Source organism: Lasioglossum baleicum, unplaced genomic scaffold, assembly GCF_051020765.1.
Source record: "Lasioglossum baleicum unplaced genomic scaffold, iyLasBale1 scaffold1543, whole genome shotgun sequence".
Taxonomy (NCBI): Eukaryota; Metazoa; Arthropoda; class Insecta; order Hymenoptera; family Halictidae; genus Lasioglossum; species Lasioglossum baleicum.
In genome coordinates this window covers 12,250-33,488 of record NW_027470602.1, presented here as the reverse complement: position 1 = coordinate 33,488, position 21,239 = coordinate 12,250, and the positions used below count along the sequence as shown (strand labels likewise).

Here is a 21,239-nt window from a genome sequence, read left to right as displayed (position 1 = left end):
ATGGCGCGAGGACATTATGCCGCTCGTGGAAAAAATTGCTTGATTTTAGCGGCGAGGGTCGTTGAATATTTGATCTCGAAGATGTGCTGACTCTTCGTTTGCGAACACGATCGCGATGATTTCATGTAGCCAGTAGGATTCCATGATTCCACGGTTACCACCGATTTCTACCTTACGTAACTCCCTTCTTTCTAGCTTTCGATAGAAAACCTGGAGACTGCGCGGTTTTTTTCGGCAAACGTTAATGCGCTCTCGTTTGTTTATTCGCGACGGAAAACTTTTTGCTTTCGTAACACCGGCCGAGTCGTTGCGATACGGAGAAAATAAGATGCAAGCGAGTGGAATGTTTTTTCGAAAAGCGTTCATCCTATCCGCGCGTGAACGTTGCGCGAGGAGGCAGTTTTCCTCGAGTCTTCTTACAATATTTTCTACCGTTCCTCGATCGTCCCGCCGCGTGTCATTTATGTAAATACTTTTCATCCTAGCGGACGCGGCGCGCCGACCATTCTGATTAATCGATCCTCGAATTGACCGATGCCCGAAGATCTCTGAGCGATGATCGGCGAACAGAGGCGCGCGCGATCGTCGGACGCGGAAAGCGTGGAGAAGAATAGAAAAAAAGTTGCACTTTAATACGGGGAAGGAGCAAAAACGCAGGCTTGTCGCGTGTTCGGGCTGCTCCGGTGCTAGAATGCCGAGAATTGATTGACGGACACAATTAACGCGGTCAAATTATCGTGTAATACCACGGCCGGTTTAAAAAGACAAATTGCACGGTCCATTTTGCAGCGCGGGAACGAGCTATCGATAAACACGCGGCAAGGGAATGATCTAAAACTACCATTTGCTAGATTTCAATAATCGATCAACGGCGACAAGGGAACACCTATATCTCCGGCTGCTCGGCATCGGCCATCGGCTGACAAATAATCCTCGATCCCGGCAACGCCGATGTCAGCTTTTGCCCCGGAAACCTGCCCGATCGATCAATAATAAGGAGCAACAGCAATAACAGCGACGTTAATTCCGCGAGTTCCGAAGATCGATCAACGAACGAACGAACGAACGAACGACGCGTCCCGCGATGGAGAAATCGCGAACCTGTGCAAATTGCCCGAGTGCTCGATCGCGTCGTGGAACGCGCTCGATCCCTGCGATTTTAAAACGGCGATGTAAATGCTCGGGAACCGTTGATCTCGCGTGATTTATCCGCAACTAGCACACGGCCAGGCACGCGTGCTATTATACCGTGGTAGCTCGCGAGCTGGCTCGTTTGCCCACGAACCGGGCGTCGCGACGCCCGATCCTCGTTCCGGAATAATTTCCAAATTATTCTAATTTCCAGGCGATCGCCTGACGCGAATCGTTAGCTTCGCCGCGATTTATACGCGCCATCTTCGTGACACGCCTTATCGAGTAGCCCGAGTCGAGGACTCCTATGCTTATAGTTTCTATGGAATTATCCGAAGGAAGTAAATCGTTGCGGTTCCTGCGAGTAATCGCCAGTGCATGGTTCTCTCGTTGAATTAAACGCTGGGAAAATTGTGACACGGCGAATGGGAGAAAGAAGAGAGGTCTTGGAACTCGAGTTGATCGAAGGCGGGTTACGGAAAATTTAGGAGAACTGCTAGCAGCTACTATTAACAAATCATCTACTCTATGAATGCAATATCTAAAACATATCAAACTCTACTACCAAGCATAAGAAGAAATTCACAGACTTGAAGCTTGAGTTCGTTAAAATACAGATTTTAGAAAATTTTGAAGAATCGCGTGCGAATTTTGCTTTTAGTTTCGCGTGAGATAAATTTTCTTGAAATTAGCGAAAGCTGGAATTCGCCGAAAGAAAGGGGAATAAAAAATCTAAAAATTTGAGTTCATTAACATTTGAAGTATGGATGAATCGATATGAAATTCCTATAGCATTCTAGTCACGCGTGAGGCTTTTTTCTTTTCTAAAATCGGTGAAAGCTTTATAAAGAATTTTGATATCTCTCCTTCGATCATTCGAGAAATTCGTGAAATCCAAAGAAAAAGAAAAAAAGAGAGAAAATTCTTGAGACAAATTCGTAAAATTTAGAACGAGGAAGGATATTTTTGAATACATCGGCGGATGTTTGCCACGGGATTAAGAGCACTTTGATATCGGTGGTCGTAACAAATGCGCCTATTGAAACTGGAGAGATAATTCAAGAGGGGAAATGGCAGACGGAGATAGGGCGAGGGGTAAAAACGCAGTCTAATTCGCATAAATAAAGGAAGGAGCCGTGGCGTCTGCCAGGTAGAATTGTACGGCAATGTTACGCCTGGAGGACACGTTAAATTGATCCCGATATTCCAGTCGATATACAGCAACCGCGTCCGCAATGATCATTGTGCCCGGTTGTTCCGGTGCTCGTGTCGTATCAAACCCCGAGACGCACGAACAGACGCCATTCAAGAGCAGGCCATAAATTTCCTGGCCAGCGAAACACTGTTTCTTTACAATCACTGGTTCGGCCTGGACCGGCGAATGCCCCGTTTCATACGAGCCTCGAATTCCACCCGGCCCTTTTTATCCTTCTTGTTTAAATACCTAGCGATACGTAGACAATTTGTCGTCGCTTGGCCAGCACCGAGTCACTCCGCCTGATTTTACCATGAAATTTAAATTAATTCCGAGGGAACCTTGTATTCCCGTTGTCTTTCCATGTATTAATTTCAATTTCGAAATTTCCATCGCGAGAATATTCCATATTACTCTATGAAATTTTCCAACGAAAATTTGAATAATCGTTCGTTACCAAAACCTTCGAACGATCTAACGTAACGAAAACGAGGATTAAAACAACCTTGGAATTATCTCGAAGACGCTCTGTGGCGGAGATAAAAATAACGCAGACACCGATCCGTTCATCCGACACGGTGCACGTTGAAAACGAAAGAAAGGTAACCTCGAGCCACGCAACAGGCACGGGGAGAGGAAAATTCGGGAGGAAACGGGAGTGCGGGAAAAGTAACCGAGCGTGGAATATGAAGACGTTAGCCGGGAACGGGGGGGAAAAGACAGGAGGTTTGCGCGCGGGTTTTCCGGGGAGGTTTGTCGCGGGAAAAGCGGGAAAAGCAGGGAAGAAGGCGTGCAGCGTGGCGGCAGGCCGGCCGAGCCATTCAGCGGCAGCTCGTAAATTTTCAGGAGCGGGAATCCTCCTTCGGGGAGGGGTTTGCCGGGCCGAAAGAGAGCGACTGCAGGAGCATAAGGATCAAGGATCCCCGTGGCGAGCGGGCCGCGCAGCAACAGGCGGCCCACTTCGCTCCCGGCACACATCCATTACCCCATCGGCTCATCCCGTTTGCGCTAGCTGCTTGCAATGAAAATTTATGTCCTAATAAGTGATTTGTACCGCTAGCCAGAGAGAGTCCTTCCCAGCCCCGGCCTAAATTCCACCGCCTTCCAGCCTCCACCTTCCATCGAGGTGAACGCGTGCTGCTGCTGCTGCTGCTGCTGCTCCAGCCATTCCGCTTATGGCTGCGAATTTTTTAAGATGGCTCCTTGCTTGCCCCGGCTCTCTCATTATCGCGCCCGAGCCACAACCGATCGCCCCGATATTACTCCTTAGAGCGACAAACCGTTCCATTCCCTACGAGTCCAGGTGAGAAATACCTACAGCGTTTTAAGATTTTTCGAAATTCAAAGAACCGAGTCTCGATCGTTCCGATTGATGGATCGTTCGCGTGTTTGGATAACGTTGGGTTAATCACGCGAATGTCTTTATTTTCGAATAGATTCGTGTGCCTGTAATAGACAGCGTTCCTGTGTTGACATAGTGTTTTAATAGTTATTTCGAAGGATTAAGCGATAAAAGGGATGTTTATTAACGTGATTAATGAAATTGACTTCATTCCGAAGTATAATAATGACGCGTTTGGGGTTCCTAGAAATTAAAATGCCAGACTTGGTATTCGGAATTTATTCTCTGACGCTTAACGTATTGCCAATGGTTATCCACGTGATTACTGTCATTGCGGAGATTAATTGCGAAATATCTGGCTACTTGGTAGGATCGGTAATAAAATATTTGATTCCCGGTATTAACATCGGAATTATGCACCTGAAGTATAATAATAATTAAGATTGCGCAAAGCGTAGGTACGCGTTATTAGGTCCCCGTCTCAATAAACATTGGCATTACCGCCAATTTTCAGAAGAAAATGCTAAAACTAGTAATCGCGAATGGTCTTACGTAAGTACTTACTTCCAGTGTTAAACAGGAAGCTCAACGTGTAATCAAACTTATCTGATGTACGAGTGCAAAAAACGAAACTCGCACGAGACAAAATTAAAAGTTATATTTATCGAACAGAACAAAAATCGGGTACATAATACCAATTAAACTGCCATAACGATAATAACCGCGTAAACGTAATTAAGTCTCTATCTCGTAATTAAGCTCCTATCTGAACATAAACCTTATCGATAATAACTGCTCGTTTCCACTAATTTCGTAAACAAAAATGTCGAAATTATTTCTTCAGATTCTGCAAAGTTATTTCCACTGTTAAACTGAAAATTCGACGTAGCCGTCTGGTTCTTTTAAAAACCGAACTCGCGCGAGAGAAAGTCATCTTTAGCATTCGGAGGAGGCGAGAAAAATGAAATCAATTTCTGAACGAGCCTGTACCTAGACAAACGGCGTTCTAGAAAGTCGAGCGCAGAGAAGAAGACGGTTCGGGAACGTCTCCATTCAGCGTCCACAGCCCATTCGACTGGCAACGCGACCGTTAAACGTCCGCCATGTTCCCGGCCGATAAAAAGCTCGTGAAGTAGCAATCCCGCGGGTAAATTAAGTATTGTTAACCGGTCGTGTGCGAAGTTCGATCCGCGGGGGAAAAATGTCGGGACGCGGCTGCGTGTAACGTTAACACGGAACTAGCTGTATATTTGACAGGGTATTGCTCATGCATGCTGATTGATTAATGCATACTAATGAAAAGAATTTTTGTTGTTACTAAAATGAAATATGCGACGCGACTGGGAAAACCAGTTCCAGTCTAGCGTTCCCGTGTTAGTTTCGCCTGTTAGCCATGGTAATCGTGGATGCGCGCGAACGTCTGCGCGCTCTCATCATCATGCGTGGCCGACACCGTCTCGACCATCCTTCCAACGCCACGCCGTGTCTCTTACCTTCTTCCAGCTTGTTAATTTCGCGTTTAGAGAAGATGGGAAAAGGCGGCCGGGCCAGGTACACCTCCGATTCAGTTTCCATTCCATTCGATCCGAGGTCAAACCGTTTAAATAGGTTTAATCGTTTGATATTCTACGTGGGAAATATATCGGATTATTCGTGTGCCAAGAAATCAAAATTGCGCGTCTATTGTTAGCCTTTCAGGCGGAGAGAATTGTCTCGGAACAATCGGCTAAAGTTTTTATTGTCGAATTGGAACGCGATCGTGAACGGAGGTTCGAACGATCGAGGTTGCGAAAGGTGTTTGAAAATATTGGGTTGTGTTCGCGGAATCGCGAACCGTGAAAAGCTGCTTTTACCGATGTAAAGGCGTAATATTTGCTATGTAGGATTTATGTTGCGCGCTAAGTTTTTCCGTCTCTGGTACGAGTACCGATGCTGTAAAGTTCTACGGGAGATCTCAGACAAGATTCCATTTCTCTCCTACTTTCACGCCATCCGGAAATTGGAATATTCGAACGAAGTAGGATCCTGTTAACACGGGTTACAGAGGGTTAAACCGTCGTATGTAGCGTAGAGCAAGAAGTCTGTTTTTGCAACAGCTCAAAACAGTCTGGCGAGTGCAGGGAAGCCGTCATATTTTTTGCACTGCCATAGTCTCGCAACGGCACTAGCTTTGTTCGTCAAACCAGGCGAAAGGGTTAATCTCGCGAATTCTATCCTTTCCTGTATAAATTAACGCGGAGAAGAATTTTTATCGCTATTATTTATATATTAACGAGGCAAACGCAGAGCTCGATATGTCACAGTCGAATAAAAGGCGAACGAGAACAAAGTAAAGTATTGCAAAATTAACTAGGAAGAAAAATCGCGAAGACCAGTGTGTAATACGATGATGTCAAACGAGGAATTCTTCGTGAAAATTTTTAAAGTATAGTCCATGGTAGAGTGATCGTTAAACAACGGAACAATCGATACTCGAATCGATATCTATCAATTATTAACCGATAACGTTCGCAATTTAGCTAAATGGCGACCACCGCTGTTCTCTCGATTAGAAAACGCTAACAACGCCATAGAAGACCTAGCGACTGCGGTGTAATTGCTCGGTCCGTCGGTAAAGGGTATTAATCGTGGAAAAGAATTCTGGCAAACGCCGTGACTAACATCTGACATCAATTACGCAAACGCAGACCGACAGGTTAACCCGGTGGTTAGGGAATAGGCCCGACTACTCCTCGGTTGGTCTACCTTGACCCAAACCAGGCGCGGCTCGAACGGCGATCAATCGCAAAATGCTTCGGCTATTTATTGCAATCGACCAAACAAATATGCCCCCGATGAACCGACTCGTAATAGCTTCTCGTATTATCCGCTCGTTATCCTTAGGCCGAATCACCGCCACCCTTTCCACCGCGCGTAACGACTTCCAACCACTCGAATCGCAACCGATCATCACCAGAACCAACACGTTAAGGCGATCGGGACGCGGTTGTTGGAAGAAAGAGAGAGAGAAAGAGAGCAATCGGTGGTTGTTCCCGCGAACAGCCATTTTACTCGCTACCGATAGGCTCCATGGATCCTGGCTACCTTCCATCGCGGTCCTTTTGTCCGGGCTCTTTATTTACCGCGGTATGATTGACCCGTGATTACGGGTGCGGTGCTGCGATGGCGGACACCGGTCTCCAAGGACACGGGATGCCTAGCCAGAGTCACGTAGGACCTTCCACGATTACCGATTAACCGGCGTTGTAACAGTAACGCGATTCCTATGGATATTTTATGAATATTTCATGGAAGACACGGGACGTACCTTCCTTGAACCGAGATGAATTTTTACTCGATGGAAAGCTCGTTCCATCGACTAATTCTCGAAAAAATAATCGGAGAGAGAAAGAAAAATCGGGCCGGTTTCTCGCGACGGTAAAACGGAGCCGGATGCGCCTGGTTTCGTACCGATACATCGATACCGTTTCATGCAGCGAGTTGTCCGGATGTCCTCCTCGAGCATATCGAGGACTCGTGGAGGCAGCCTGGATGGGATCCGCGGAGGGAAAATGGCGGTTTCGATCCGTGGCGTTCCTAATGCATATTAATCGATCCTCGCGACTAGTTTGACGTTCGGACATCAAACCGCGAGGATTATTTTCGAAAAATTCGAGAGAAAAGGTCAGCGTCACCGGCGTCCACTACATCATCGCTGGATTGTACCGTTATTCCAGTCTTCGCGAGCCATATGCGTGAAAATGAAGTCTATTTCCGAACCTTCTTCGCGGACACTCTTCTAGCGAGTAGAAATTGAGTTAAGCGCGACGAAAATTACTTCCATCTCCGGTTAATACCTCTATTATTACTTCGATTCGATCGGTCTTTTCTTACGGAGTATCTGTGATTGAAAAATCACAGCTCCGGCGCTGTTTATCGTGTTTCTAGACGGTCGCTTAATAGCCAATTTTCCCGAGTTTTCTACCGCGTATCGCGACAATTCATAGCTGCCCGAGTCGTGCATGTCTCGAATATATTATAAATTAAGGATCGTAGGAAAATGCGCATAAATCAGACGCAACGACGCCATACATCTAACGACTGTCAGTCATTCTCGAATCGCGACTCGCAATTCCTACTTCCACAATAACGAATTACGATTTTCTCGAAAATGTTTTCGCTTTATTTCGAGCTTCCGAGCAAGAGGTTTCGCGCTTACGTTAGGAATTCGAGTTCGTATACCCGAGTGATCAAATAAATATCTCGACTGGCGTATCAACACCTGGCCGTTGGTATACTTGGTCCGCGCTGGTAGAGCCACCGCCTATCCGCGCGTGTTGTTTTCCCTATAATTACCCTAGCGAGATCTACGCGCGGCTTTTTCACGCGAAACTTCGATCTATGAAACTTTCAACACCTCCCGCCGCGGCTGCTTTCCAATTAGTCTCGGCTGGCAATTATACAAACGTGTCCAACGAGTCGGGCCCAGGACGCCAAGGTCCTCCGCGCTCGTATCGCGCCGGAACGAGCCTAAGCGTTCGTACAAACCGATTACACGCGATCTCGCGACTCGCGATTACCGTCGGGACAGCACAGAGGAAACGTCGCGGAGTGCTTATTTACGAGAGACCGATCGGCCTGTAATTACGCCGAGCCACCTTCCAGCCGGCAACTTCTCGCCGAATCGTTAGGCCGTAGGCTGAAATAAATCGCGCGATCGTCCGATAACCGGCCGATTACGCGCGCCGTTTAACTTCTCGCCGATTCCCGAGTACTCCACGATCGGTCATCCGTTTCCGATCCGTTTCCAATCCGTTTCCGATCGGTTTCCGCTGGCTGCGACTGGTTCCGAGAGACGCGAGAGATCGGTAGAACCCCGGCAAGTCGTGGTCTCGCGATCGTTATCGTCTGGGCCCTCGACCTGCGTGCCTTTGCGAACATTAACGCGGGCTACCCTCCGCTCGTCTCGCCGATTTTTCGCCGACGACGTGCGAGATCTCCGCGAGATCGGGCCTAGATCCCGCGCTAATCGCGACTCTGGTGTCTCGCGTTTGATCGATCTTTCCCGGACCGTGGACAGGGTTAGAACCAATGGAAGTGCGAGAAATTGGACGGGTTAACGAGACTGTCCCGGCGATGTTGGAGAATAATTGGCCAGATTCCCGTGCGCAGCTAGCTTTGTTCCCCGAAGGAACGAGGCCGCTGCCCGCAGGAGGTGCTCCGCGTCGCGTAACGAAACTTGTAACGATTTAAGGCACGATCGAGATACATAATTTGGAATAAATTCCGGTCGCGTATAATGGAAAGGATATCGAGAATTGCGCTGTTCTCGTGCAGGATAATTATGCGTCGAACGAGCGGCGGGGCAACGGGCGAGGGGGGCTTTAATCGCGTGCATCATTTTCTCCGTATACTAATTATCTCGGCATCTCCCAACTTTTAATTCGTCCATTTTTTACCCGACGACGCGTAACCCGCCGGGAAAAAGGGGGAGGAGGAAAATATATAAAAACAATTCTCCACGCAGGTTTATCGAACGATGTCATCTCTGGCCGGGCCGCTCCACGGAAAAAGGGTCCGATGCGGCAAATTACCTGCCGGGTACTTTCTTCGGATCACGGCCGCACGGTAACCACCGTGCTTTAATACCGAATTTCATTACGCCCGGGAAAGATATCGCGCGAACGAGCCATCAATTTTCGAGTTTCGGGCCCCGAATCTTTGCTCGTGCGCTCCGTCCTCCGGCGTCTCTGGCGTCTCCGTCGTCTCCGTCGACTGATAACCCTCTGGCATCGGACCGAACGCAACCCAAAACACGCGTTCGAGGTCTATTATTATCCGGAACGACGCCACTTTCGAGATCCTTGCGCTGGAACGGCGGGTATTCTCGGTGCTCGATGATAATCCCCGTTCTGCTTCACGCGGAAACCCCGATCGCGGAAACGTCCGATTCGCCGCGCGTTTATTTCTCCAAACCTCGGTCGATCGTTTGCGTTCCAGAGGAGGCTCGAAAGCGTCGCGACGCTCCGGTTCCAAAGCGTTCGCGAACGCGTTTCTCGACGAATCAATTATTTCTTCATCCGCGCCGCGTGTCTATTTTCTTGTCCGTTCTTTCCAGTCCCTTTCCGACGTATCCGCGTCGTGACGAGCGTCGACGCCATCGCGACGCTGCTGACGATCGAACCCAGTCGAGTTCGATCTATTTCGACGTCGTTGCTGCAAACGATGCGTTTGTTTTTTGCAATTTGCGACGGGCGAATTCGACGAGGTTGATTCTTTGCGTTCGGTTAGGATTCTGCGCGAAACGACGAGTCTTGCGAGTGTTGTGCGGATTCGTTCTCGTATCGATGTTCTGTTTCGGATCTGGGAATAGCTAGGACCCAAAAATTGTCGAGTAAAGACCGTATTTACCTGGAATTATCGTATTACTATCTATGCGTAATTTATTCGCGTATGCGTAGAAAATCGGTGTTTCTACCAGGAAGATACGCATCTTATCGTTGTATCTTTACAGCAAGTGATTCGCTTGTCAGGATAATGACTATCAATTCCCAAATTTAAAATGAAGTCTGGCGCATATATTTAATTGGCAGAAAAGTCTGTACTCTTCCAGACGCTTCGGCAAATTATCCTATCTTCTGTTACTGCCTACAAGATGGCTAAAAATGACAGACTACGTCATCGATACGTTATTCTGTTCAAAAGAAAATGACCACGATCTTGCATTAAAAATATCGTCATCGCTTCTCGGACAACGGTTAAATATTACGCGTATGCGCGTATTCGTAAAGACAGCAATTCACAGAATGTTATGTACCGTTTCCTCCTTCCTTTCCTTCCTTTTCTCTCGCTTGTGTCTCTTTCAGAATAAGACACGCTCGTATCGTTTCTCCATCGGCTTCCTCGACCATAATTCTCCTTCCTTATGCAAAACGAAGTTCTAGTTACGGAGGGTTAACGCCAGAACTGGTTCCAACCAACCCTTGCAGCCGTGAGCGCACCGAGGCCTCTTTGCACGCTTTTTCGACGCGTGTCTTCGAATAATAGCCAGGACTCGCGCAGTGACACGAATGCGGCGTAGGATATAGAGTTTTCCGAGATTTTCGGATTACAAGAGGTCGGTCGAGACTCTAGACACGTCTAAAAATCGTCGAAATTCTCGTGAAATCAGCTTCGAGACAATGGTTATTACCGTCGCCGTTACATGCCCGTGGAAAAATTCTGTATCGCAAAGATTTCGACCTTGTCGCGAATTCTAGCCAAAGTCCTCGACCCTGGATGTGACTCGTGAGAGAACGGTCACGACGAGAGGAAGAGAGTACGCTGAAGAACGGGTCCTTTGCTTGCGAGGATCATTTACGGAAGACACGGCCAGGTCAGAACTCACCTAGCGTAATTACCTCGAGGACAATTCACCCTTTGACGTCGAGCCGTTCGTGCGACTTTTCGTGATTTACCGTCGTCCGGTTCCTCTCTCGTTTATTCGCAATTCCGCGAACGGACCAGTTATTATATCCCGAGCTCTGTCCCGGAGCAATTAATGCGAGGCCAGGCTCGCTCGAGAGACGTCTTCTCGTGCGTGCTGGAAAAATTCGGCCCTCCATCAGCGGTACCGTTCGCCTCCCGTGTACCGTAATTCTAGTCTTTGGGGCCCTGTGGCGGCCACAGACCGGCTCTTTCAGCATTGGTATCATCCCGGGCCATTCTCGGACCGATTCGTCCGCGACTCGCGCGAAACATCCGGTACACGGATCGTAGCGGCGCATCGAAGCGAGGAAGCTCACGCGGTTTGGCCCGGGAGAAATTGGAAATCGCGGGCGCAATTTGGCTGGGAAATCCGTGACGGTAACCGTAGCCCCCCGTCGGAGTGTCGGACCTCCGTCAGATGAAACCAGAGCCGCGTAGGGAAAGAAGGAAAGAAGGAAAGCGGTTGGGCGGCGTGCGCGCGAGGGAGAGGAAGCGCAGCGGAGGCGCAGGAAAGGAGCTTTGGTTTTCGTATCCCGTTTGGGAGGCCCGTCGAATGGGCTCCGGCCTTCGTTCGTGAGAGGCCGGACGCGGAGAGAGAGAGAGAGGGAAGGGGATGGAAAGGGAGAAAGAAAGAGGCGATAGAGAGAGAGAGAGAGGGAGAGAGGCGAAGGAAAGGGCCCCCCGCGCCTCACAATGCAGCCTGATTTATGGCCCGGGCGCACATACATAGAGTTACACACGATATCATAATACCATTAATTCTTCGTCAAATTCCCCGCTGACTGAATCATACTGGCCACGCAGTAAATCACGCGGGGCGACTAATGTGAACGCGACCAGCGCTCGCTGTCTTATCTCCTTTGAACCACGGGGGCAGGTGGATCCAGCCTCTTGGACTCCGCTGAATTACTCTTGTCCTGGCCTCGACTGGGCCCCCTCCGTCGCTCTCGGCTCTTTCTTTACCCTTGCAACCGCTCCCAACCCCCCCGACGGCCCAACCGACCCCGACCGACCCACTCTATTTGTCTCTTCTCGTTTCCGTATTTTTATATCCCGGGCCCGCTTATCCGCCCTCCGATCTGCCGCCCGATTTCGCCAACCACTGCCACCAATCCAGCCACTTGCCGCGCGTTTACGTAATCCTCTTTTCTCACAGGCCTCTCGCAAAGGTAGATGTCTCCTCGCGAGGTGACAATTCCTCGCGACGGTACCGGCATCGCGCCGTTTTTCTCTCGACCTTTCCCGTGTTTCCGGAGATGACAGGGGGAAGGTGAGTCGCGGGGCCACCAGGATACCCGTGGCCGTCGCGGAGCAATCGAGTTTCCTCTAACTCTCTCTCTCTCTCTCGTTTATAATTCTCCTTGGCAGAATTTTCTCGCTAAATATCGAATCGTAGATAGCTTATCGGCTAGACCAGCCTCTACCGGTTCCTCGTATCGAGTATCGAGGCTCGATCAAGCGGATAGAAAGCGAGGAGCAGCTACTCGTTAATGGTAGCCCCTCTCGTTTATTATCCCTCTTATCGGTATCCAACTCAATCTCCAATCCGTCCCGAACCTCGACCTGTTCGTCGGCTTTCCTTCTTTTAGCTTTTACTTATTCCGCCTTCGCTTCTGACGCAACGGTCGCGCAATTTCCACCTACTTTCGAACAACCGCGGCTGTCTTATCGATTATTTCGCGCTATTCTCGCTCGTCCTTACACGTCCGCGATTCCGCGATAACGCGAAACGGTTACGGACTGCACCCTATCCGTCGCCAATTGCCCCAAATTGCCCTCCGATAAATTCTTTCGCCCGCGAAGAACACGCGCCTAGGAACGATTCCAGCGACCGACCGATTATAAAACGCGAAATGGAGGGACGAAGAGACGAAAGAGGCGGAGGAAAAGGTTGGAAATCCGCGAGGAAGCGTCGGGAAAGCGATTTGCTATTTATCGGTCACGGTTTCCCGGATGGAACATCGAGATAGCGAATCGAGAACCGCTATCACCGAGGAGTATCGAAATTTATAATCGCTCGGCTGATGGGTTTCAGCCGTGATTTAACGGCGATTTAAGGTGGCGGCCGCGGCGAAATAATCGCGCGGCGGGGCCTGCGGACCCGCATTCCTGTTATGACACACTGGCACGAATTTCCTCCGCGGCGATCTACAAATCACCGGCTCCTTACTTTTACCCAGCCGACAGTCTTTCCATCGCGCGTTTCCATTATGACTTATCGCCGATGGGGCCCGGGCCGACGCGCGATTTACGGCCCCGGCCGAGTCCCCGTTTCCGCCACGCGTTCGTTCCGTTCCGTTCCGCTCCGCTCTGACCTCGCGTTTTTGGGAAACTCGAGAAGCCGCGGATGCTGGGAAATCCGAACTTTCTTCCGGCGATCGCGGCCGGAGAACACGTGTTCGCGTCGTTGGTGGCGCAAATTCGGGGACCACGGAGGAGAGGCTTCTCTTAGAATGGGCTGAGCCGAACAGAGGGAAGCGAGACTGGTTCTTCGCGATGCTCGGACGGTCTGTTTTGCAATAATTTCCTAACGACTGGACGAGCACCGGCGTGCGTGCCTTCCAGTCGGATAACCCGCTCCCTTTGGGACCAATTCTCGCCGCAATTTGGGCCAGCTCGCCTACCGACCATGGGCGAACCCGCAATTAAACGCGAGCGAGAGGCGATCGTGCGGCGAAAAAGAAGAAGAAGTAGAAGAAGAAGAAATAAAAGAGGAAGAGGAAGAAGAAAAAAGGACTTACTCTGTCCGATGTGCACCCTCTTCATCCACGAGTAGATCTTGGGCGGTTCGTTGCCGGTGGGGTTGGTCTTGTTCGACGTGTTGTTGCCGGTGCTGGAGGTGCTGGAGGTGGAGGATGCGGGCGAGGAGGCGGAGGACGCGGTGGTCAAGGTGGAGCTTCCCTCTGCGACGGGCCTGGAACTTCCGCTGGCCGGAGAGGCAGCGGACGCTGCGACCGACGACCTCGAGGAGCTTCCTGGCGGCGAGGTGAGGCCGGAGGCGGCCTTGCTGGTGCCTGGTGCGACCAGAGGGGTCGGACTGTTCCTCGAGGTGGACGTGGTGAGATCCTGAGGCGACGCGACGCTGGTCGAGGACGTGGAGTCGGCGTACTTGCAGCTGGAGGTGGACGGTGCGGACGGCGCGGAGGCGGCCTGCAGCAGCGGCGTGGTCGGGTCCTGGTGCAGCTGCTGCTGAGGATGATGCTGCTGCGGATGGTGCTGCGACTGCTGGTGCATGCTGTGCTGCTGCGAGGTGGCGGTCGCGCTGAGTCGCGGCTGCGGCTGCAACTGCGTGTAGTCTATCATACCGGTCGGTGCGGTGTGCTGCATTCCGGACGCCGGGGTAGCGTACGGATGCTGAGGATAGTGTTGCTGAGGAGAGTAGCACGGCGCCGGGTAGCTGGTCGCGGCTGCATTCGGGTTGTAATAGTCGCCACCGGCGGGCGACGCGGCCTGCATCGGTTCTCCAGGTGAATTGGCGGTTGCTCGTGGCTGCTGTTGCGCCTGCTGGCCCGCGTAGCACGACGCCAATGAATTGACGAACTGATAGGAACTCATGGTTCACGCGAGTGCACCGGTGGTCAACGTCACTTTACCGATCGTTCCACACGCGCGTATGCTAGCGACGATACTCACGAGGAACAACACCACCGTCGATCTGAGATCCGGTCTCCGCGTGGCGGCCAAGGTACGCGCACTCTCGTTAAATGGGGGACCCTGTCATCGCTGGTCGCGTCGATCGCTCACGACGACGAGCAGGGGGACGAAGACCACGACGATGACGACGACCACGAGCACGACGACCAGGAGGATGGGAACGGTAGCATGTCACACTGCGGGGTAATATAGGAACGCGCGTAGGTTCTATCACTTGCCAGAGGGGGGAAAGAACGAAGGTTGCTGACGGTCCTCTTGTTCGTTTGCCGCGTTCACACCTATCGCGGCCCGTTACACGCGGATAAACACGTCCCTAAACGATTCGATAATGAACGAGGGGGATCGCGAGGAATAGAAGGAGAGGCAGTCGTGTGCCGGCAGGCGGGCAGAGTCTAAACCGACCTGAGCCGAGTCGAGTTTACGAGGGCCACGTGGCCTGGGCTATAAAACTGTCTTCTGCTTCTTTACGACCTCACGAGTCGCAATTACCTACGGAGAACTCGTCGAGGCAGCGTGCAGTAGCGCGTAACAGCCGGCTTATCGGGTCGCCCCATTGAAGACGAGACCCCATGCACTTCTTTATTTCCTTCTTCCACGATGATTTATTCGCACGAATCACCGGTGTTGTCCTTGCCTGGAACAACCGTATGTACACGAGACCCGCCGCGGTCGCGGTACCGACGACGACGACGACGGTGACGACGGCGACGACGACGAGTGCGGAACCAACCGATGCAACGGAAGATTCGCGAAGAACGGATATGGAACGGAACGAAACGGAACGAAACGAAAGGCGTGTAGGCCCTATGCCGGTGCGAGAGAAGAGCGGCGAACCGTGGTGATGCTGCTGCTGGTGCTGTCGGATGACTCTGTCCGTGGGCTGGTGCGGATGCTCGTATGCCGGTGTACCGATATCACCGCATTAGGGGGTGAAGCGTTATTGCCGCGGCTCGGCGTTCACCGTTCCTGTTGCGTGCGCGGAGGGTGGTTGGTATCGTACTGAAGGCCTCGCCACGATCCAACGGAGGCCCGGTGTGTGCGGTAGCTTGTCACGTGCCCGCGCTCTCTGCGTGTCAGAGGAGCGCCTCGACCAATCCCCGTCGTTCGTCAAACCTTGATTGGTCTCTCCGCCGGCGTAGGATTCTTCAACCCCGTTCCTTGCGTCTCCGTCGGGTCTGTGTGGTGCTGGTGCTGCTGCTGCTGCTGCTGCTGCTGCTGCTGGCGCTGCTGCTGCTGCTTGCTCGTGTGGTGGTGTTGCCTGGCTGCTACCCGACGTGACAAGAGCCGACGAGAGGGGTGTGCGAGCAAGACAGGAAATCCGAGGGGTCACAGAGAGGGGATAGCACCGTCAGGGGGGCTAATGGAGAGATATTCGGGAGCCCCGAGGACCGATGGTGGGGCGAGGATCTCTCTCTCTCCTCTCTCCCCCCTTTCTCTCCCCCTTTCTCTCTCCCTCGCTGTCGTTTTCCTCCTCTGCAACCTTCTAGCCGCAACGTCACCGAGAAGTAGTCTTCCGCTTGCCGTCTCTGCGAGGGGGCAACGCGCGCACGCGCCCCCTTCCGCGAACACCCTCGTGCCGTGGAAAGAAGGAAGAAGAAGAAGAAGAGGAGGAAAAGGAGGAGGAGGAGGAGAAGGAGGAGGAGGAGGTGGTTCCCCGCGAGAGGCTGCCGCGGCGTTCCGCTTGATCGCCGATCGCTCTTCGATCTCGCTTCGCTCTTCGTCTCCGACTCCGGTCTCTTTCTCTCTCTACCTCTGTCTTCCGCTCGCGTCCGCTTCTCGCCGAATGTTGGCTGGAACGGCGACGACGACGACGTGGAGGAAGGACGGTTCTCCAGTGGCGTCGGTCGGCCGCGAGGAAATCACTGGGATCGGTTCACTCGCGGGGTCGTTTCGCGGCGTCGTTTCGCGGCGGCGTTTCGCGGCGACGCTTGGCGGAAGCCGCGAGTGGCACGGAATCCGCGTCGAAGGGCGGACGAGCGGTGAGCCGCGGTCGGAAGAAGGGGCGCGCATAAGTCAGCCGGCCGGCCGCGGCTGACAGTTTTACGAGAGTTTGATAGTCTCCGGCGCGGTGTTCTCCGTCCACGGTGGCAGAGGAGCCGGAACGTGTGCCGTGGGAGAAACGAGGCTGTTCTCGCTGGCGGGAAAGAGAGGGGAAACACGCGCGCACTACGCACCGCACTCTTTATTGTCCCATAAATTCAAACCTGTTGCCCATAGCCGAACGAGAGAGGGACGGGCGGAAGAAGGAGCGACAGGGACGGAGACAGGGTGACCGGGAGAGAGAGAGAGAGAGAGGAAAGCGTGCACGAGGTTAGGAATCCTCTCCCAATCGCGCAATCCGATTGACGCCCCCGTTATCGGAGGAACGGCGAACCCGGACGCAACTCGTAACTCACTGAACCGACTGAGCCGGTCGAGAGGAGAGCCTTCGGAGTTGGCGGCTCCGAGCAAGCAGAAGCATGTGTGACGTAGTAGCCAGTTGGTCAAACGGGGGGCACCGCGGGGTGGCGACGTGCCGGTGGGGTTCCGGAGCGAAGGGGACGGCCGAGGAGGCGGAGCTCTCCTTGCTTCTCGCGGATAACTCTTCGCGCTCGACTTTACCGTTTCGCCTTTCCTTCCATATTTTCCGCGTTCCCACCGATTCTCCTCCGATTCTCCTCCGATTCATCTCCAGCCCTCGCTCCGTTTCCCGATTTCCACGCCTCGGCAAGAGAATGGTCGGCGAAAGGGGTAGAGCGAACGGGAACGGGAAAACACCGGATCTCCGGCAGCCAGGGGATTTTCGGAATGGGAAGAGAAAAGCGAGCGAAAATCGCGTCTAGTAAGCGTCTCGTATAGCGTCTAGTATAGCGTCGGCTGGGCAGATGTGGCAAGTGCGGCCGTTCCTGTTGAATTGTCGCGCGCGCCCGCCCCCGGCCGCCCCACCCCTTGCTCCGCGGCGCCCCACCGCCGCGACGCCGCGCCCCACCACCGCCGACCGAACTGGCTATCTCTTCCACTTTAAGTTCTCTCGCGGCTGTGTTCGTGTACGCGGCCATCCCCACCACCTCTTCGGTATTCGCCACTTCGGAGCCCGGTATTTGTCCTACACCTACCATCCTTCCTAGGCCTCTCTTTCCTCGTCGCCGCGGCGGCGTGCCCTCCGCGACCGCGCGAGCGCAACTCTCCGCCGACTCGTTCGGAGAAGCAGAGAGAGAGAGAGAAAGAGGGGGAGACGGAGGTTGACAAGTGATCGCGGATCAGACACGGTTCATCCTCGCCGCAAAACACCGTCGAGTCGCTGGAAACGCGATCATTGCCGAGACGTTTGCGGATTCGTCATCGCGCCAGCGATGCCGCTTTGTTCTTGCGCGGGCAGACTTCGGGGGCCGTTTCCGGCCTTCCGGGGGCCGCTTTCCAGCGAGTTCTCGCCCCGAGAACCGGCTCCGATTCCACCGTTCTCCATTACGATTCCTTATGCTGATAGAAACGGGTGTTAATCGCCGCCATTTGCCTGGACACGAGATTTCGTGGGTACCTCTTTCGGGTCACGCTCTTCTATTTATACCGTTCGCGGTATTCGCAAAGACAACGGGCGAGTTGTTCTCACAAGCGTTATGCCTTTTTTCCTTTGCGTTGGGGATATTTTTGTTGGATAGCGTGACAGCAGCGGAAAACGCTAGTTGTGCTATGTCAGTCATACGGCACCAGAATTGTTTTTTAATATCTCGAAAAACTTTTTTTAATTTAAAAAACTATTTTTATTTAAATCTAAACGATTTCTCTAATTTTCCTCGTAAATCGCTTCAAAATCTAAATAAATAAATCCGATAAAATACATCCAACCAAACTGCATCTATTTAAAAAAAGAAACTACTCCCGAAAGGATGCAACTGAAAATATACTGCCGATTTTCGAATGGAGCGTAACCGGAATTCGTATTTGCCGCGCGTGAGGGTCTAGCCTGGAAGGCAGGCGACGAGGCAGGAAACGCGCAGCTCTGTCAAAATTAGGAAGGCCTTCGAGCAGCCGGGGACCAGCGGCGAAACTCGCGTTGATGTACGACGGTCTTGAACGGGCCGTAGACAGAGATAACGAAGTCATCACGTCAGGACGTCGATGTATTTCAGACTGACGTAATGAAAGCCAAAGGCATCGGGGGGATCGAGTTGGAAAGAAGTCGGGCACGGTCGGAGCATTTCGGTCCGATCCGCATTGCCTCGCGGCCGCGTGTCACTCTTTTCCCGCTCGGACTCCCTCTCTTTCTCTCTCTCTCTCTCTCTCTCTGCCGCTCGACGTCTCGCTCCTCCGCCGTTCGTCCCATTAGAAATTCTAATAAAGCCGTCTCAGGTGTAAAAAACGTATCGGGACCTCCATGAATCACGTGTCGCAAAGCAGAGCCGCCAGGACACGTGTATCTGTTGTGCCCTTCTCTCCGCGACGCGGACGTCGGACGCTTTGCGCGCCGATTTCTGCCCCCCACCCCCACCCCACCCTCTGCGCCGCCCCATCGGTAATCCAGCTACCCGTCCGACTGGAATCACTCTCTCCGAGTAATTATTGTCGCTGATACCGGCTCCCAAGCAGCCGCGAATTATCGCCGACCGAGCTTCTTCTTCCTCTCAGGTAGCCATCCGATGAAATTACCAGCGGTTGAAAAGCTACGCGAAAGTATTTAAAAAATCCTCCTCGACTTCTATATATTATTACACGGTGACTGTAGAGTATCCGGAGTATTCGCAACTCTGGTATTCGTCAGCGTTTCTCTTTCTTTAATTTTGGAAGTCGGCGAAGATGGGTGTATTTTTGTAAAAAACGAAGTGTAATTTTGATTCGTGTGTAATTCGATTTTAATACGTTGCACAGCGTGATATCGAGGGTTCCGCCATTAGTATAACGTACTTAGGTAGATAGGCTTATAAGTATAACTCGTGATCGCTCGGTTTTTGTTTCAAGGAAACGCGCGTCGTTAATTTTATTTCTCGATTGCGGTAATTCGTCGCGTACCTTGTGGCCTTGCTACCGAATTTCGTGCCGACGCGTTAATATTCCGGAAGGTCGATAATTATTCGTAGAATCTCGCTAATGAAAACTCGGTTTGGCCGACGGTTGTACGACACGCCGGCGACCAATGACGCAATGACTCGCGCGAGTAAGTTTAGGAAGCGGAGGTTTAATGTAGATCTTGTCGTGGTTGTGCGGCTGTCACGACACTCGTATATTAAACCCCTGCGTGGACGGTTTCATGCGTTTGCATAAATAAGGGTTGCCAGGTCGATGGTTTTCTTCTTCTTGTTTGCCGCGGCCTCGTGGGCCGCGGCTTCTTGTAGGCTAATAGAGACAGTTAGAATGTAACCTTTCAGACACTCCCTGCTATACATCATTGGCAGTTTATACGGGAGGTAACCTTAAAGCAAAATTGTTCGAATGATCTTTATCGAGGGTAATATCTAGACCGCGAGATTCGCGTTAATTCTCGCTTCTGAAACATTCGCGTGCCTTTAACGCCAGTCGATCTCTCACCGATACTCTTCTCTTTCCGCTGTTATAGAACCTTGCTTCTATATATCTCTACACAGGCACCGAATTTTACCCATTTTCTTTTTTTTTTCTTTTCTTCGAGAATTTTAACAATTTAATTTTTCGTCATTCGTTATTCGACGTTTAAATCAGAAAGTATCGTAATTATTAGCAATAAAAATTCGAGGGCAACGGGTTAATAGCTGGCAGAAAAATGTCGATGCGAGCCTCGGTGGAACGGACTCGTCTTAAATCTGGCAAAGTTTAAACAGCGGTCGGAGGAGATGGGAGTGAGGAAAAAACCACCTTATAAACTCATCTAGGAAGACGCGGGGGCGCGAGAGGGCTGATAAATTCCGCGCGGGTTACCCGGACAGGGCGGAGATGGGAAAAAAATATATTCAATTCGAGGTTCACAGCTAAGACGCGTTGCAGAAAAACCAATACGTATCCGCGTGCCGGCCATGATGGATTGCCGGAGCTATGGGAAACTATCTGTCAAGCACAATATCGACCCTCGCCCTCTTCGTCCAACCCCTAGAAACCGAAGGTTCACTCTCGCTGCCTGCGTTCGTCCCAGGGTTCTGCTCTCTCTTTCCTCGCGATGTGGCCTCACCTATACACTGCCATACACCAACCTTCACTCGGCCCCCCTTTTTCCTCTCTCTCTCTCTCTCTCTCTCTCTCTCTCCCCACTTCTGGTCGAGAATCCGTGACCATTTCGCAAATGGCACGTCTCTCCTCCGCCATAGATCCCGCTGCGTTTGCATAAGAAAAGATCGCGGAATGTATAGTTAAAGGCCGAGGAGCTGGCGTGCCGGAGGAATGCCCGCGATAAGGGAAAACCGCGATCACCATTAAAATGCTTTATCGATGGCCATCGACGCCTGGCGATCGGCCGATAAAACGACCACACGACTCGCGATTCACCGGGCTCGTTTGTCCGATCGGTTTGGTGCGGTCGCTGGTAGC

The 21,239-nt window shown here is 51.8% G+C and overlaps 1 protein-coding gene across 1 annotated transcript; it reads right to left on the bottom strand.

The window, feature by feature from the left end:
• Nucleotides 1–10,509: 10,509 nt before the first annotated feature.
• On the bottom strand, nucleotides 10,510–14,669 carry LOC143220773 (uncharacterized). The gene is made up of 4 exons (XM_076446364.1): nucleotides 13,856–14,669; nucleotides 13,430–13,734; nucleotides 10,629–10,787; nucleotides 10,510–10,569 (listed from the first exon to the last, which is right to left on the bottom strand). Exons 1-4 carry the CDS (start codon nucleotides 14,667–14,669, stop codon nucleotides 10,510–10,512), a joined length of 1,338 nt encoding a protein of 445 aa, XP_076302479.1.
• Nucleotides 14,670–21,239: the final 6,570 nt, after the last annotated feature.

Coding starts and splice junctions, on each gene's coding strand:
- LOC143220773 (XM_076446364.1), bottom strand. CDS start 14,669: ATGAGTTCCTATCAGTTCGTCAATTCATTGGCGTCGTGCTACGCGGGC. Junction 13,735..13,855: donor GAGGGTGCACATCGGACAGA/GTAAGTCCTTTT, acceptor CATGGTCGGTAG/GCGAGCTGGCCCAAATTGCG. Junction 10,570..10,628: donor GTGCGCTCACGGCTGCAAGG/GTTGGTTGGAAC, acceptor GTTTTGCATAAG/GAAGGAGAATTATGGTCGAG.